The 18044-nt window shown below is 46.3% G+C and overlaps 1 protein-coding gene across 5 annotated transcripts in view; it reads left to right on the forward strand.

The window, feature by feature from the left end:
• LOC138511228 (long-chain-fatty-acid--CoA ligase ACSBG2-like) overlaps positions 1–18044 on the forward strand; it is a 1364724-nt gene that overhangs the window by 859914 nt on the left and 486766 nt on the right. For all 5 annotated transcript variants that reach the window (XM_069626768.1, XM_069626770.1, XM_069626769.1 and 2 more), the window contains 3 exons: positions 5628–5708; positions 7664–7813; positions 14413–14577. In XM_069626768.1, the coding sequence (XP_069482869.1) occupies positions 5628–5708; positions 7664–7813; positions 14413–14577 (396 nt within the window). The remainder of the gene's footprint in view (positions 1–5627; positions 5709–7663; positions 7814–14412; positions 14578–18044) is intronic.

Genomic DNA, 18044 nt, shown 5'->3' on the forward strand with positions numbered 1-18044 from the left:
CGGGGACAATTTCCAGTATGTTTTCCAATGTAACCAGGCCTTTTGTGTCCCCTTTTCGAGAGCTTTTTCTGAGCGATTATTATTAAATACACAAATTATAATTGTTTAAAGCTGAAACAGACCACGCCTCCCCCTCCAACTCAGTTCTGCCCACAGTAGCCTGTAGGAAGGATGTGTCCGCTTCCTGTATTGTGCACAGGCGGTTGTGGAAGGTGCTTCGTTATGGCAGTTAGGTCTCTAAGCCTCGACGTACAACACTGCGTTTCTCCTCTCAGAACACTCAATCTCGCATCTTTCCCACTGGTGGCAGGGGTGCTCCAATTGTACATAAGGATTTCAATTTCAACCAGTCCAGAGCCCTTTTGAATTTCGCTTTAATGTTCTGCACTTATTCCGTTGGCTCTGGGCTCCTGTTAAAGGCCGATTCAGGGCTCGCTAATGTTCCCTGTGTTTCGCCTGCAGCGCAGCGAAGCTAGGTACTAGTCTCACCTGTTACATTGCCTCAGAGCGCGGGTTGATTATGGATGTTGACTCACCTGCTTGCTTTGCTAATCATGTTGTTTTAGGGCAACGCCGTCATTGCCAAGTTATATGGTGTCCTGGAGGTGGGAAGGGGTGCGTAGGGATGGCTCACGTTCGCTTGTTTCACAACTGCGTTTCACAACTGCTTTTCACGCTGTTCCTCTCCTGGTGCCAGCTATGTGCGGTGGGGCTGATCTATCAATAGACATGGTTGTACCCTCTGGCCCACAGATCCGCGCTGCACTCACAGTTCTCGTGGACTGTGCAGGCTCTCGCCCTCCTTCCCTGGAACGCAGACAAAGTCGCCTCCCGGTTCCTACTTCTGCCATTGTCGGGACGGTGTCTCCAGGTCCGTCTCTCGAATCCTGTGTCCGGTCCCCAGTGTTCATCGATGGGAGGTTGTTGGGTCGGACCAGGGTGGCCTGTCGTGACCCTTTCCGTGCTAGTCACTGTTGCTCTATAGGCACTCATCAGGCAGCCACCGAAAATGGCGGACCCACCCCTCCTCGGGAGTGTGAGGCGGCAGGTATGGGTGGCACAGCCTTCCCTCCGCTGGGCGTATGCCAAGGTGTGTCCAGTCTGTCTTGGCACGGAGAACCTCTAGCCGCTTCGCTCGCGCTGCGGTTGGTGAGGCGACCGTACTATGCCGCACAAGTAAGTCCAGGGACAGTGTTCCTCATGTGCCGCTGCAAGCCGCCCAGGTCTCGTATGAGCTGTTCTGTGTTACTGTATGCCACAGCTCACCAGGGGGGCTCCACTTTGTTTTCCTCGTTTCTCTGGTTGTCCCAGTTTTCCTCAGCGCATCTTGGCCCCACCTCAGCGGCATCCGTAGCTCGTTTGCTCCTGTGTTCGTCGGAACAGGGGATTCGGGCTTGCGTAGCCCATCGCGGCCATTGTGTATCTAGGGAGCCCTCTTCGCACCTTTCTCCAGGCAGCCAGAAGTCAGCTCTACGAGCGTACACAGGTCTTACTCTGCAGACGTGCCACAGGGGTCCAGCAGTCAGCGGCAGAAGTTTATATCATATATATCCAGTGGATACCAGGATATTAAAGGTGGCTGTGGGAGCAGAAGGGACTCGCGTCCGCATCGCTACGCAGTTGGCCACGCCCCGAACCTCCACATCTCACCACCAGCATCTTCGTTGCCAGTCTGACATTCGACCAGACCTTGGGGGTACCCTTCCAACTGCGACACTGCATTGGACCGCTAGTCTCGACTTGCGCCTGCAGTCACCAGCAGAGGCACAATCGAACAGACTGTCGAACAGACTTCACCTAATGCTGATTTTAGCCACCCTTGGAACCGCCAGCATCTTCTCTGCTGATCTTTATCACCAGTTGTACCAACCCTGGTGGCCTCGTAGTACCTCAACACTACATCGGACCTCTGGTCTCGAACTGCACATCCAGTCACTACCATTTTTGCTGTCGAACCAACCCTGGTGGCCTCACAAGCTGCACCAAACTTAAACTAGACCCCTGGTCGACACCTGCTTTCAGTCTGGAACAACGCAACTGACACATTCAAGCCTCATTTGAGCAGTATGAGAAGACTAGTTCATTGCCATCAAACAATCGAGAACTGCAGAAAGGTGTTATTGACTGTCCCATTGTTCCACTTTTGGGCCCAACAAATGGATTGTGACCTTTAGTCCAGTTTTGCACCCATTTTCTCCTTGCCTTTTACCCCAAATAAATTTCGGAGTGCTACATCTTGCTGTCTTTTGCCTATTCTGTTCTTTGCGCATGGGTGAGTTTTGTGTAGTGGGTGTCTCTTTTTGCAGATGGTGCAAAGTGTGTATATATATATATATATTTCTATAGAACCTTGATTGTGCATTCCCGCCTTTATTTTTGACTGTTCAAATTTTGCTGTTTCAGTGATTACTGGATCACATTCGCATCATTCGAGAGTGTAGCCTTGACTCTGCCCACATTTCCAGAAAAGGCAAAGGAGCTGTCTCATGACTGTGCCTGTTGTACCTTTTTGATTGGTATCACACTTCCTTTGTACCAGTTTCAAGGCTCAGTAGGGTTTTAAGACACTACTTGCCCTTGTACTCCTGAAGGGGACGGAGCATAGCTACTGTAACGCTCACCTGATTCCCGTAGAGGCGCCGGTCTTGACTGGGCGTATACCGTATCTTCAAAGGTGATGTGTAACACACGGCTGGCTCTTTGGGCTGGACCTCTGTGCACTGTATGTCTGACTTGAAGGGTAAGATGTCTGCAGATAGAAAATATGGGATTAAGGAACTGGGTTATTGAATGTCTCTCTCTTCTTCCCTTTCTCTTCTCCTGTAGAACCCCAAAGGTTAACGCTCTCACCTTAGGTAAGTGAACGCTGTGCTCTCTCCATCTGCCTCGGGACAGGGTGCTGTAACCAGTTTCTTCACTGGATAAGGGGAGCAGGCCTCTTGACTTCAGAGGACTGCTGTCCGTCGTTTACTGCACGAACGGTAAGTTTCGAGTAATTCTAATGTCTTTAAAGTCTTTAGTAATGATGTTTTCTTGTTTTGCAGGGTTCCGGCGATGGCGGATGACGGGCTGAAGTGAGTTGAAGATGGAGCCCGTGTGATGAATAGAAGCGCCTGGAAGCACGTAAGTAAGCGCTTGTTGCCTGCTTCACGATGCGCTCTAACTGTCTTTTTATTTTGCAGGTACAAGTTCGGAGCGGCTGCAGGGTGCCGGAATACCCACTGGGTTAGATGTGGAAAGGAGTAATGGCACGTGAGTATTAAAGTTCCCCAATGTCTTTAAACGCACCTTGTTTTGTCTTTCAGATGCGGGATGCAGCGCCGAAGGCCTCCGGAGCGTGCGAAGAGTTGGTAAGCTTTTGTCTTTCAGATGCCGGAATGCAGCGCGAGGCATTGGTGACAGCTGATGGACCAGGTAAGTGAAGAGATGTCACTGAAGCCCGTAATGCTAACCTGTTCTTTCTTGTCTTTATAGGTGTTGCTGAAGACTGGATTCAGGATGGTAAGCCTTTTTCCTTAGGCCCAGGATCAGATGCAGAAGACACGATGAGCGTTCTGCTGCAGAGGATGCAGAATAACGCAAAGCAAGATTCATCCATCGGGTGTGGTTTAAATAGCCTCCTGTAGTGCTTAGGTGTCTCCTTCCACACAGGAACTCTTTTCTCCGCCTAGGTAAGAAAAGAGTTCCTGTTTTCCAGAAGAGTTCCAGTGTTCTGAATCTAGGGAGTGGCTCCTGCCCCACCCAACAGGAAAAGTAGTTCCAAACAGAAGAGGATCAGAGGCTCAACTGGCAGGCAAGTAAGCAGCATGGTCTGCTGCAGGTAAGTCCACCCAAGCATTATGAGCCCGGCGCTTCCAGCGCTGGGACTGGGCATATTTATGAGCCTGGTGCCACTGGCGCCAGGACTGGGTCCAAAAGGTCCCAATTGGGACTGGTTGGCACTCGGAACCTGGGTTATGGATCTGCTTCCAAGGGAGTTGGGAAAACCCTGACCTTTTGGAAGCAGAGATCATGACAGCTACGGGGCAACGCGTTTGTCTTGGAAGCAAGACAATGCAGTGCAACACAGGTTTGAATCCCAATCCCACGCTTAGAATCCACCCCTGTTATTAGGCGCGTTATAAATGAACAATTATGATTGTAATAATTTATAGAGCTATAGTCACTTGACATTTTTGAAGTTTCAAGGAAAAACAACAGGCAGTTATCCTGGCACTTATCCCGCCTCCTGCCAAAACGGTGGACCGTTCATGTCCAGTTAGTCTTGCATTCCTGTACATTTCCAGTAGTAACATAATCTGATGGCATCCAGTCTCCTGTTCTGGGGCGAGGGGCATGAGACCTCCACCCCATGATGACTTAAGTTTGCTTATGAGCGCTCTATTGTCCTTCCTATTTCTGTTAAATTAGAACCGCTGTAGGCAGGCTTCTGTCCTCGACCCACTTACCCCGGCCTAACCACTATCTCTAGTCGAAATCCACCTGCGCAAGTGTGGATGAGTTCATAGTCCCTGCAAGTGGTTGCAATGTCTCTATAGAATGAAGGGCGTGAACTAGTCTGTTATAACAAAGGAAATATGGAAAGCTGGATTGGCTTGTGACATTAAAGGAGGGGGACACATTTCAGTATCTTTATAATCTCAAAGTATACCTGTAAAGAATGTTTTCCTCACTATCCTCTGCTCAAATCTTTATTCACTCTTTTTCGGCACCTCAACACCTCTTACCTGTAGTCCTAGTAACGCATTGGTTGTAAACCCCTGTGCAAAATAATCAAAATAAAAATATATTAAATTGTTTATCCAACGTCCCTGTAGATTAACTGGTTGGCACCAGAAAGCTACTCTTTCTACAAAGCTACAGTGTTATGCAGTTGGCCATGAGCGGAAACTGTTTAACCTTCAGTCCAGAAACACCACAAATGTAATGCCATACAGCCCATATCTATCGCACTTTCGTTCAACCATGAACATCCTGCCTTTGAAATCCAGCGAAGAACTGAAGTGCATACCTGAGGGTCTGGTTTCCTGCAAGAGACCAACTGGTCTTTGCCCCAACTCCACAGTACTTTCAAACTTTAATCTCCTGTCACACTATAGCCCCACATTAGTTATGGTTTTTGAGATTATTGCTTACTGGGGTTCTTATTTTTTACACACGCATGCTTTGTATAAAGCTAGACTCTTGACTGCTTATCCAGTGCTACCACAGGTGAGCAAAGGAAGCCACACTACATTCTAGGCTCTGCAGCCCCAGTACTTAGTCCCTGGACAAGAGACCTCTAGCATGAGTGCCTTTAAGAGACTGCTGGTTACACTCTTTCCTTCTACTTGGTATGGAGAAAGCCTGGATAGCCTAGCCATAATATAAGGGCCAAAGATGCATGTTATCTAACCAGACCTCTCTGTATTTCATAATTATTTTTTTAGGTGACTGTTCTATTGCCAGAAAGAGTATGCAACAGAGATTGAGCAGAATCCCCAACTCTGGGACTCCATTGCAGTTATTTGTCATGGTAGTTTAATACAGTAATCTGCATGAATAAGCACTGCTTGGAGCCCTTTGGGGTCATTGATCATTGTATTAAATATCTTCCAATCTCATATTTTTCCTTCTGTTTTGTTTAGGTACAGGACCAGCTGCCTCATCTGAAGGCCATTATACAATACCAGGATGAACTAAGGGAGCGGAGACCCAACCTATATACAGTGAGACTTTTGCAAAACTCATAGTATTTTACTGCCACCTGTCCACAGTGCTGGAGGTGTGGGCCACACTTTAAAGTAAAATGAGCATTGACAATGCCAACAGTTTGGGCTTTTGTGTAGGCATGGAAAAGCTGTAGTGGTAACTACCCATTGTTGGTAGCAGATGCAAAATGGTGCGAGTACCTGGGCATCTAATAGAAGTTGCTGGCAAAAGCTTAACACTTATGCACAAGCCAAAAGCGTGGCTTTGCCAATGCTTGTTTTAAACAGGACTTTATTGAAGGACACAGTTTGTTTATAAATCAAGTGAATAAAGGCAGGCCTTACAACTCCAATTAAGTAACTAACTCTCAGAAGACTGCTTGGAACAACCACTGGCAGCCACTTTGAATGCAAAGCCTGATGGTAAGCCTTGTTATAAGCGAGCTCTTAGAGTTCCCATGAGGTGGTGTTTTGGACGGGCAGAGGCAGGAACGGGTGGATATGGCCATAGGGAGTAGCATGGCCATGGGCAGGCACATAACCAAACAACACCTACAGACTGTGTCTCCCCTCAAATGTGATTCTTCCCTATCTGTACTTCAGTGCACTAGTTTCAGCTTGTAGGCACTAGCCCAAACTAAATGGTGGGGGGAATGATATATCTGCCCCCAGGGTGGCGTGCAGTCGCTTGTGAGCACCTTTATTGTAGTACCTAGTTCAATCTGATTAGGACAGTTGTACGCAGGCTTCTGTACTTGACCCAGTAACCCCGGCCTAACCACAACCTGTAGTACAAATCCAAAGACTGATAGCTCACTGTACCTTTCACAGAAGGGAAATATCCATTTGCTAACGTGTGGCTGCGGACTCTCGAGTGGGTACCTTCCCAAAGAACAGGTCATTTAGCCGCATTCATTCTTGCAGAGGGGTGCCGAAGACTATTTTTTGTAGTACAAATCTGCGCCCGCTGCTGTGAATAAATCCATAGACCCTGCAAGTGGGTGCAGCGTCAATATGGAATGAAGGGCCTAGGATAGTCTGCTATAAATAAGGGGGAAAAAATCAGGAAAGCTGGATTGGCCAGGGACAGATTTAAGCATTTTACTAATCTGAAAGTACATCTTTAAAGAACTTTTTCCCTCACTAATCTCAGCTCAAATCTTTATTCACTCTAATTGGACTCCTCTCACCTGTAGTCCTAGTAATGCATTGGTTGTAAAACGCTCCTAATTCTCAAAGCTGGGTCTGCACTCAATATTATATTTTTATTTTGGTTATCTTCCTTTATGGGAATGATGGCAGTCAGAGTACAGTAACAGACCTCCTGGTGTAACTACCTAACTACCCAAAGCCGCTTTTCTTTCAAGAAGTCCTTCTCTGTCCTACAGTGTTGAAGTCCAGGAGGTTGGATGTGGCCACTTAGTGAGTACAAGCAGAACACAATGCTGCTGGGGAAGTAGAGTGCAAGGCAGGGTAGTGTCCTCTAGGGCTGTAGAAGATTCTGCAGCCATACATGATACTGTATGACAATGCTGTTATTCCCCCTTTCCCTTAACTGTGTCATTTCCTGCTGGGGAAATACCAAAGGCATATTGATGTGACTTACTATTCCAGTGGTCAGTCTTCCCTAGAAAGAAGCCCAATCTCAATTGACGTTTTGGTCAGTGACTCATGGTGAGATCTATTGTTGTCCTTTGGGGCTACATAATTGGATTCCAAATGCCACTAGGCTCTCCTTAATTTAGAGTTGATCTTCATCCATGTTATTAGTTTCACGTTCACTGCTTGATGACCACCACAGTGAGATGAACACCCCTGCCATGAGCCCCAGTTAGACGTTTTTGAAGATCATTTGCTGAACGCTATAAGATTTGGGTGCTTTGTACAGACCTATTTGGGGACTTTAGAGAAGGATGTGGATCTTGTGCTCCGTGTGGGATCCTTGCTGATGTTTTGTCTCATTTTCATTGCAGTGGAAGGAGTTTATCCAGTTGGCGGCAGATGTTCCAGATTCTCAGCTGGATTCCATCATTGGCTCGCAGAAAGCCAACCAGTGTTGCACCTTGATTTACACTTCTGGGACGACTGGCCATCCCAAGGGGGCGATGCTGAGTCATGACAATGTAAGTATCGGGTTCTGTGTCTGTAGGCTGCACACAAGGGTGCACCCACTATTGCAGCACAAAAGGTTGCAATCCCGCTAGTGCAATCTTTTGTTCACAACCTTCCACTTCCTTGTAGGGGCTCCACTCTGTACCCCCAGCTGCTATGCTGCACCTTCTGTTTCCCGCCCCCACGTATCTGCTGCGGACTCCAGCCGGTGATTTGCCCGTTCCTTCGGCACTCTGCAGAGCATGTTTTTGTGCATAACCTTTTGTGACCTGGGCTTCCATGTACGTGTTCTGCAGACTGCAATGAAAGGAATCGAAGGTCACGAGGTAAACTAACACACAACAATCCAGTAATAGAAAATGGACTGGGCACAAGAAAGAAATTGTCGTTGCCAACAGTATCTAGTCAATCTAAAACCATTGCATCTAATGCCATTCCATCAAATTTTTTCCATCTAAACAATTTCCACCTAATGCAATTTTTTGGTGGGGTAAAGGGTTAATTTTTGTTCAGGTGTATTTTAAAGGGTAAAAAACTGGGGTTTGGGCCCCCCCAAAAAAAAGAAAAAAAACTTAGATGGAAAAGTTTCGATGGAGTGGCATTAGATGCAATGGTTTTAGATGAAATGATCATAAACAGTTGCAGACATGGTCTATTAACGATCTCTGCCTTAATGCCAGTAATACTGAGATCCTTCTCATTGGGACCCCCAGCTCCCTCCTACACCATGGGTCCCCCCCTCACATGAACCTCACAAAAAACCTTGGTGTCATTTTCAACACCTCTCTCTCCTTCTCTCCTCACATCATGGACCTTGCCAAGAATGCCCAATTCCAGCTGCACCTCCTCAGAGGCATTCTTCCTTTCCACACCTTCCCCCAGAAACTCAGTCTCTAGAGCTCTGGTCTTTTCTAGGCTGGACTACTGCAACAGCCTCGTCCTCAATCTGCCTAACTCCTACCTTTGCTCCCTTCAACTAATCCAGAATAGGACTAAGACTTATCCTTGGCCTCAAGCCCAGGGATCGCATCTCTCCAGCACTAATATCTCTCCACTGGCACCCAGTTGCTGCGAGGATCCAATTCAAGACCCTCTACATCATCCACAAGGCTTTCTAAGGACTGGGTCCCCGCTACATCCAACTCTCTCTCCCTAATACTCACTGCTAGAGCCCTTCGGTCTTCTAGCTCCAACTCTCTGTAGATCAGATGTTTTCCAAGCAGAGTGGGGGCGGGGGGCAGATCCATATCCTTCGTAGGTACCTCCGTCTGAGGGTAAATCGCGCGCTAGTCCAGGGTGCTTTTTGCAAATACTGTTTGGCTGTCTGTTTGCAGTGTTGGACCACTCTGCTACTTGCCTTTTGCTCCGTGATCAGCTCAGTGTGTATCATGGGAACCCTGTGGCTGCTGTTGCCTTAAGAGCCGTTGCTCTACTGAGGCTCTGCCCCTTCCAGGAAGTGGCACTACAAAAACTGTGAGGCGGGACCCTTGCGGCGGAAAGCCTGCGCAAGTCGAAGGCAATTTTTGCAAATACGGTTTGGCTGTTAGCTGCGTTGCCGCGGTGCTGCCGCCAACAACACGCACGAGGGATGTGTGTGATGGAAGGTAAGGACTCTCTCTTCAGTGTATGCTCTTGAACTTCGGATTTCAAATACCAACTACAGGGTAATTGAGCCCATATTACCGTAACTGCTCTGTAACTGCATCTACCACACTATATTAAAGCTCACTATAAATCCTGAAGTGTCTGCTTTAATTTCTGAATACTCCCTGTCGAGGAGACGACTTGGCAGCCTGTCTGGGGATACCGGGGTCCGTACAACAGCTCATAGAATCGGATTGTGACGAGGCTACCCATACAAAAAAAAAACTCAATTGCAGGAGAAACAATCTGGCCCTGAGCACTGCGTGTCACAAGCCTCTGACTCAGGAGCTCCACGGAAACCTGCTGACTGAAACCAGTAAGCTCATATTTAAACCTGGATCTCAGAATCCCATCACAGGAACATAGAAACTAGCCCTGAGGACTGCGGGCCGTGAGCCTTTGACTCTGGAGCGGTAGTGATTTGACAGAAGCATCTAATCTTACTGTCAATCTTAGCGTACTCCAACTCGAAGTAAGAAACAGCGATCTATAACAAGCATATTGCATACTGCAGACCATTTTTATATCAAGCAGCACCACTGTAGATAGATCCCATCCTCAAAATATAAAGCTCAGACCTTGACTAGCGTACATGATGGCAGAAGATGCTGTGCGGGACTCATTAAATGACACTCAGTGGTCCTCAAACAAGACAACGTAAAAAAGCGATCTCCACATCTAATCTGCAAACCAAGAACAAACTCTTAAGACAATTAAAAATGAGCAAGACTCAGCGGTATTTCCGGCAACAGAATCAGTCACCATCCACCCAAAACGCATCAAAAGTCCACGATCTGACATCTCCAGACCCAGAAAATGCTGAAGACATCCAACGTGCGAGAATGGAAAAACCAAATCAGTCCAGAAAAACTATTTTAAACTAACTTCTGAAAAGAAATGGAGCGTCCGTCAAACCTGCCTCGCAGGAAGCAAAGAGGCTGACGCCTGTGGATACTACTAAAAACTCTTCTCCCACCCTGAAACAAGACCGCACAAGTCAAAAGATGATGCCGAAACACTGCACATGAAGAAAACTTCTGGAATGAGGATGCAGCAAGTCAAGGAATACAAGGCGCTAACAGCGAAGAACAATTTGATGAAAGGTTTAAAAAACACCAAATTGAATGTCATCTGAAAAGAACTCTTCCGCATGACGGTGAAATAGATCTTGCTGACTCGCCATTAACAACCAATCGAAATGTGCCACCAACTGGGAACCATTTTTGGAGGATCTGGACTGCTGTGCAAGCTTTAATGTGATCTCTTTTCATTTATACGTCATAAGAAACCTGCATTGGTGAACCATACTACATTGCTGTAGTTAGGTTTTGGTGCTGGAGCTGGGGAGAGGCATGCTCAATTGCCCTTTGAGAACTTTGTGTGTTGCATGTGGAGGGGAGTTGGTCATAGGGTTAGTCAGGATCTGAAAACCGTGCATGCTATCCACCCTTTCTGTCTCTGCTATTGAGAGGCTTTTTGCAGATTGGTTCATAGTGTTCCCAACAGTGGCCATTCGAGAGTCTAGGCAGTCCTGTCTGCTAAAAGCTGGCACTTCTGAAAAATCAAAATGGAAGCGCAGGTGACTTCTTCTCCAGTCTCTTGCTTCACTTTCTTTTGGCATTGGTGAGAGAAGTGTGCATGTCTGCACTGTGGTGGTCCCAGATATCCTTCATGAGTAGAACTAATGGTTTCCTATTTGGCTATACTTAATAAAGTAAATGTGAACATTCTACTTGAGCATTTCTTTTAATTTTACTTCACGCGCACAGACATCACTAGATACATACACTAAAGCAATGGGAGAAGCGCTGTGGGCCTGAAGAACATTCAAACCAATTTGGACCATAACATCATAAAAGAATATACATTGTAGAGGGCTCCTGTTTTGCCGTTGCTCACACACATGCAGAATATCACCCTCGGGTAAATCCTTTCTGAACTTTTTGTAGGTCAAAAAAACTCAAAACGTGCACGTGGATTTCATGAGCCCAAGGCCAGTCTTGCCTTTAAATATGCGGTGACAATATTCTCCAGCAACTACTAGAGTGGTGAACAACTTAAGAAGAAATTGCATAATGGAGTTCATGTATCCACTTTTACTGTCATGTGTCAAGGGACTAACTGGTACGGTCTTGCTGGCAAAATTCAATGTGTTCCATTGTTGTAGTAATTCTTGGAATACTATGAATTTCATCTCTAGATTGCCAGTACCTGGCGATTCGCTTGCGCCAACTGACCGGTGCAGCCAGGGTCGTTGAGGCTTGCACACAGCTAATTTTCTCCCTGTACTTTCTTTAATAAAGAACTTAGTTTAACAGTACATGTGTGCAGGAGTGCCCTAAGAAACTTGATAATCAGGTTGGTGGATGGCCAAAAGTATGTGCAGTAGAGTTTGTGAGCTTCAACAAAAGAGAACAATGCTACCCAAGCCAGATGAGTAGGGTGAAATCTTAATTTGGGTATAACTCAAGTAATATGGTATATACAGCAATACACTTATTTGTATTTGCTCTGTATACTGGCTGAGAGAAGGAAGAAGACATCACCCCTCTGTATAGGGTGTATACAGTTTCTATTGCTGCATATCCCCCTATTCAGAGGGGGCAATATCTTCTACCCTTCTATCGTCTTCTCAGCCAGCACACAGAGCAAATCCATATAAGTGGTTGCCTGCACTTTTGGGTTCACAAAATGTTGCATCCTAGCATTGATGTAACTTGGGAGCCCTATTTGTAGAAGATAATTGTGCAGTCCGGAAACCAAAAAGATATGACCATGCATACCAGGGGTGGGGGGGGTGGTGTTTGTGTGTGTGACGCACAGGACACTAGGCTGTTGCATTTTGTAAGTATTATCTATTTAAATAGGTCCAATGATAGTGTTTTTATTAGCGTCTCTTGACTCATACGATCGGAAACCCAAAGCCCACCCCTCCACTGCAGCTGGATGTCATCCGCATACAATAAAATCTCAGTCCAAGAAGATAGCCTAAGTTTAACAATTGATGCAAGTGGACTAAAGGGGTGGGAGGAAAAGTGGGGTAGTGCCCACCATTGATTAACTCCACATTGAATAGTTTTCAGACTAGATGTATAGGGTGGAAAACCAATGTATGAAAACAGTCTGGTCTGCAAGGACTTCAGACAAATCTCAGTTGTACCTTGGATGCAAGCACAGGCCCAAGGAGCGTGGTATGATCAATGTTGTAGTACAGTAAAATCAGGGCTCCTGTGAATGTAAGGAATCTATCGATGGGTGTGTGGTAAAAATCACAACACCAAATTGGGAATGTTTCTTTTTCAGCACGTCTGGTTACCTACGATTGTCGAATACTTTCTTGCACTGTCCCTTCTCCAAACCCATTTGTGGACATCTAAGCGGGGGAGGGTGACATCTAAGTGGGAAGGGCACATCAACCGCGGTAAGGTTGATAAAAAGCCCTAGTCCATGTACAAGGGCCATAACTGGGTCACAGTGGCATGTGGAATAATTTAATATCACTGGACCACCACAATGATAGTGGTGCAAAATGGCAAACTAAAGAACCTGACACATGCCACCAAGCCTTTGTTTCGAGTAGCATGCAGGTGTGCCGGGCAGCAGGCTCTGTGTGATTTACCCGCGGCTAAATTTCCAGCAACGGAAATGACAGCATATAAAAGGTCTGGGGTTTTTTTTTTTTTGGTCAGCTGCGGGGGTGTCCCCCGGAACCCTCACTCACTATACTGTAAAGTATGGTGAGCGGGTTTTGTGGGGGGCAGCCCCTGCAGCCTTTCTTATTTTATTTATTTTTTAAACAACCCCACCAAAACATACATACCACTAAAGGTTCAAGCTTTTAGTGGCATGCTTTTTAAGTCTTTTGGTGGGGTCGGTAATTTTGACTCTGTAATTCCGTCCTATACTGGGCAGCCAATGGCTTTGACTGGCATTACCAATGATATATGATATGATATGATATGGTATTTGTAACGCGCCTATACACAAGTGTTTCAATGCAGTCTACTAGTTGTCCCTCTTAGTCAGGCTAGTCCGAATTTGGTCAGACTGTTTAGACCAGTTGATTAAACCTAAACACTGTGGTACGATCTATACGCCAGAGCCAAATTTGGGGATGACTGCTGGGACATTCGCAAACAAATGCTTTGCATTGGCAGTAAGCCCTTCAGACTTCCCCTCCAGGTATGCCACCATCTAGATGAGGAAATGAAAGTAGTTGCTCTTTTCTAGGGGGATCCACCCCATATTGACCCTAATAATTGGCAAATTGTGAATTTAGTCCAAAGCCATCCATGCGCAATTGTTTGTCCATGATTTTGTGTGTGTATATAAAACATACTGTGGTCAACGATGCCATTCTGAAAACATTGCCTTGGAAATGTTCATTTTTTGCCCCATGCTAGAAGCATATTCTCCTATTTGGGTGCTGCGCAGTTCAAGGTGATACTTTTGCTGCAAGTATGTTCTGCAAACTTATTTGAGACTGCGCAAATGTGTTATTCTTTGAACCACGATTCCACTAAATAGGAGTCTTCCCTTGTGCGATATCAATCGTTACGTAAATCTGGCTCGTTTTTACTTCTCACCCAATTTCCCCCGCTCCTTGTCCCACCTGCCAATGATCAGATGCAGTTTGTGTGAAATAATCCTCTTGCAGAGGGTATATGTCCAAACATGGTGGCCCGAACTACCCCTTCTGAACTTGGGGAGGTTGGATTAATTTACATAACTTTGGTTACCTTGTATAGTGTTACAGGTGAACTAAAACTGATACTAAAAGGATGCCCACTGGTTTAGAGGGATTAATTGCTGCATTTAATCTAATTTCTAGTCATTAACAGTCTTTCAGTCACTCACATTTGTAACTTGCTAGTTTCTTTGTTGGGTAGTATGATTTTTGGGGCTGGGAGCCTTACTTTCTTTGAGAACAAAAATGCCCAAGTCTAACCTTTTCCCATTTCCACAGCTCACATGGGTGGTGAAGAGAGCTGGTGAGATGCTTGGTCTGGGGGAGCAGGAGGTTCTTGTTAGCTACTTGCCCTTGAGCCACATCGCAGCACAAGTGGTGGACATTTGGATACCCATGTATTTTGGAGGAACCACTTACTTCGCCGACCCTGATGCATTGAAGGTAAGTGAGCTTCAACCTCCACAATTAGGTGCTGGAACATGTGCGTTGACATTCATTATGAATTCCCCCTGGATCTTTTGTATGAGCACTGTTAGATCTCTTTAAACATTTACTAGATATCAAGTAAATCTTAATTTACTAGTATGGCAGGCCACTTGAATACTTGCATATTGATCGTCAAAAATATGAAGCTTTGCTGAGCAAAGCTTTCAATCTGGTTTCGTACGACAAAGCAAGGAGTTACTAGAAAGACCAACATGTGTCATGGACATTAAACCAGGTTTACCCACTTGCAGGGTTCGAAATTGAGGGGAGCTGGAAGATATTTAGCTTCTGCTTGTAGCCTAGAAGAGCCTGGTTAGCTTGACACCAACAGCTATTTTTGGCTCCACAGGCCAACTGATGCCAAATCTTTGTCTTTGGGGCAATCTATAAATAAACATTTGGACACATCTATACAACATTTGAAGCAGAATGGGTCATCAATAATGGAAATAAAATGTTTCCATCTTTTGTGGACATTTTGTGTGGAGCGCTATGTACTAGCTCCTTGTTGCACAGTGGTGGCTCTTGGTCACTGGTTGATGCTGCATACCCAAGAGCTGTTTTTCCAATATCAATTTTGAGCCCTGCACATGTGTGCTTGGCTCCTGATGGGAGAGTCGTAGCAAGTTGGAGCAGTTTTCCCCTCTGGCCAGGGCTTATGGACCATCAAACTGTCCATGTCAACATAGTGCCACCAACAATATTGATTGTTTAAAAGGTTTTCTTCACTGTGCTTGTTTGTGTATACTGTGATGAATCTGGGGAATGTGTCCCTTCTCTAGGGGGAACCACCGCCTTTGAGACTAGAGGCGAGCCTGCTCAGCAAAACCCCTCCCGGTTGAGGGGGTTTTGAAAAAGAGGGACCCCACTGGATGTGGTCCCCCTTCCCCATTTATGGGAAAAGGACTCCCACTCCAGGAATCTGAGGTTGCCCAGGTTTCGGAAGGCATGGTTTTCCTCCTTTCTAGAGCACAGGACCCAAGTAGTCAAACTTGGAGGATTCTACTCCAACGACCTCCCTGTTCTGTGTGGAGGACCGCAGGGGTCTTCCTTGTCCCTGATAATGTTTAATGTCTATCTTAGACCTTTGATGGACATTTTCTCCAGGTTTGGTTTAAAATACCATTCCTATGCGGACGACCCACAGATCTATTTTTTATTAGTTTTCATATTGATCAACCTACATTGCACCAAACCACGGTACACAAAAGCAGTTTCCCTAACCTTTCCCCCCTACCCACCTTCCCTCCCCGCCAATCTACAGCTTCTACAATCTATCTTATGGGTGTTACGCCGCCTTCTCTATCTGAGGAGCTATCTGCCTCAGGTTCCTCTTGCCCGGACCCCGACAATGAGGCGATCAAATGTAGCCAGGCTATAAGTGTGTTTGCTTCCTCTTCTCCCCCTCTGTCCACTGTTTCCCCCCTTACCTCTGTTTCTGCATCTGTGCATTTCAGGAGGTCCCGCCACCAGACCTCTGCATTCGGTCTCTTGCTTGCCTTCATCCTGCGTTTAGCCAGAATATACGCCAGGTCTTTAAGTTTGCTCGTATGTTTGAGTTTGCGCAGTCTTGGGAACACGCCCACAGAGTGTCCACTTCCAATGTTATCCCTTTATTTGCTAGGAGGTGTGCTACCTCTTTCCAATATTTCCCTATTTCCGGGCACGCCCAGAACATGTGTACGATCCCTGCATCTACCTCTCCACATTTTGGGCATCAGTGTTCTGGCATTCCTGAACTTGGTAATCTTCTTTGGGGTCATATATGCTCTATGGGTAACATATAACTGAATTTGTTGTCTCACATTTCTTCACACTTTCTTATGGTATCTTTGCATTCTCTCCCACAGCCCGTCGCCTATTGTTACTGCACTATCTTCCTCCCAGTCCTGCATCATCTGGACCACCTCCTTCCCAACTTTGGACATCATTATTTCATAGATTCGTGAGACCTCATGGCACCCGTCAGATACAGCCTGAAACGTTTCTATGGCGGCATCCGGTTTCCGGGTCAGCTCCACCTCTGACCACGTCGTCTTTACCATTGTCATCAGCCTAGTGTGTGTGATATATTGTCCACTATATAAGCCTGTGTCCTCTGTGTATCAAATTCTATTCGCTCCCCTTCTTGCCACACATCTCCAATGGTTATTACACCTACTGGTTCCCAGTATTCTCAAATAGTCGTCAATTGCTCGTCTACCCGCTTCAGTGCCACCGAAGGTACCTGTGGGGAGCACGGTAGCGGGCTTCCCATCGCTTGGCAGGCTCTACGCAAGATCTTCCTCCCCAAGTCTAAAAATGCCGACCCCCTTCCCCTCTGAGGTTCTGCCAGCCGCATCCATTCGTTCAAAAAATAAGGTGTACCCACTGCCCTCAGCAATTTAGCCTCTGGTGTGGGCTCCTCGGATAACCATCTTGCTACGTATTGAAGCTGACCAGCCAGATAGTACACCTCGAAATTGGGCAGTATAATCCCTCCTTGATCATACGGGTTCTGCAGTTTCCACATTGCTATCCTGTTCCTGGAGTTGTGCCAAATGAACCCCCTGCATATTCTCTGTACCCTGGTGAAGAACCGTTAAGGTATCATGTACGGGACATTTGCGAAGTAGTGCAGTAGCTTGGGTAGTACTATCATCTTTAGTAGTGACGCTCTGCCCATCATGGTTAGGGGTAACCGGGCACAGAATACTATGCTAAGTTTGATTTTCCCTACCAACTTTTCCGTGTTATGCTTGTTTTCATCCACTCCCAGGTACCTAAAAGTATCAGTTGTCCATCCTATCTGTAGCACTGGTAGCTAGTGCTGTGGTTTTCCCCCGTACCTGCCTAGGAGGAATATGGTGGACTTTTTAGGATTGTTATGCCAGAGAGTATCGCATATCATTCCATTACCTCTAGAATGTATTGCAGATTTTCTTCAGAATATTTAAAATATAGCAACATGTCATCTGCGTATAGTGATATCAGATTATGTCCCCCATTTGTGTTGATACCCATCTTGCTATATTGTTGCCTCAAATATATCGCCAAAGGTTCCAGTGCTAAGATAAAGGCCATCGGGGACCACGGACACTCCTGCCTGGTGCCTCTACTCGGATGCCATATTTCCGAAGCGATCGGTCCTGGCCGGACTCGAGCCACCAGCTCACTGTACAGCAATTGAGCCCACTTCAAATACATTGGGCCTATCCCACATTCCTTCAAAACAGCCATCAACCCCGGCCATTTGACTGAATCAAAGGCTTTTACTGTGTCTAGTGGGACTATCGCTACTTCTTGGGGGCTCCCCTCTATCTGGTCTATGATGTGGTGAAGCCTCCTGAGATTGTCGGAAATACACCTACGTGGGACATACCCCGTCTGATCATGATGTATAAGCTTATTTATCATTGGCTTCAGTCTGTTTGCCATCACTG

The sequence above is a fragment of the Ambystoma mexicanum genome, chromosome 6p (genome assembly GCF_040938575.1).
Source record: "Ambystoma mexicanum isolate Mex_15411 chromosome 6p, UKY_AmexF1_1, whole genome shotgun sequence".
NCBI lineage: Eukaryota > Metazoa > Chordata > Amphibia > Caudata > Ambystomatidae > Ambystoma > Ambystoma mexicanum.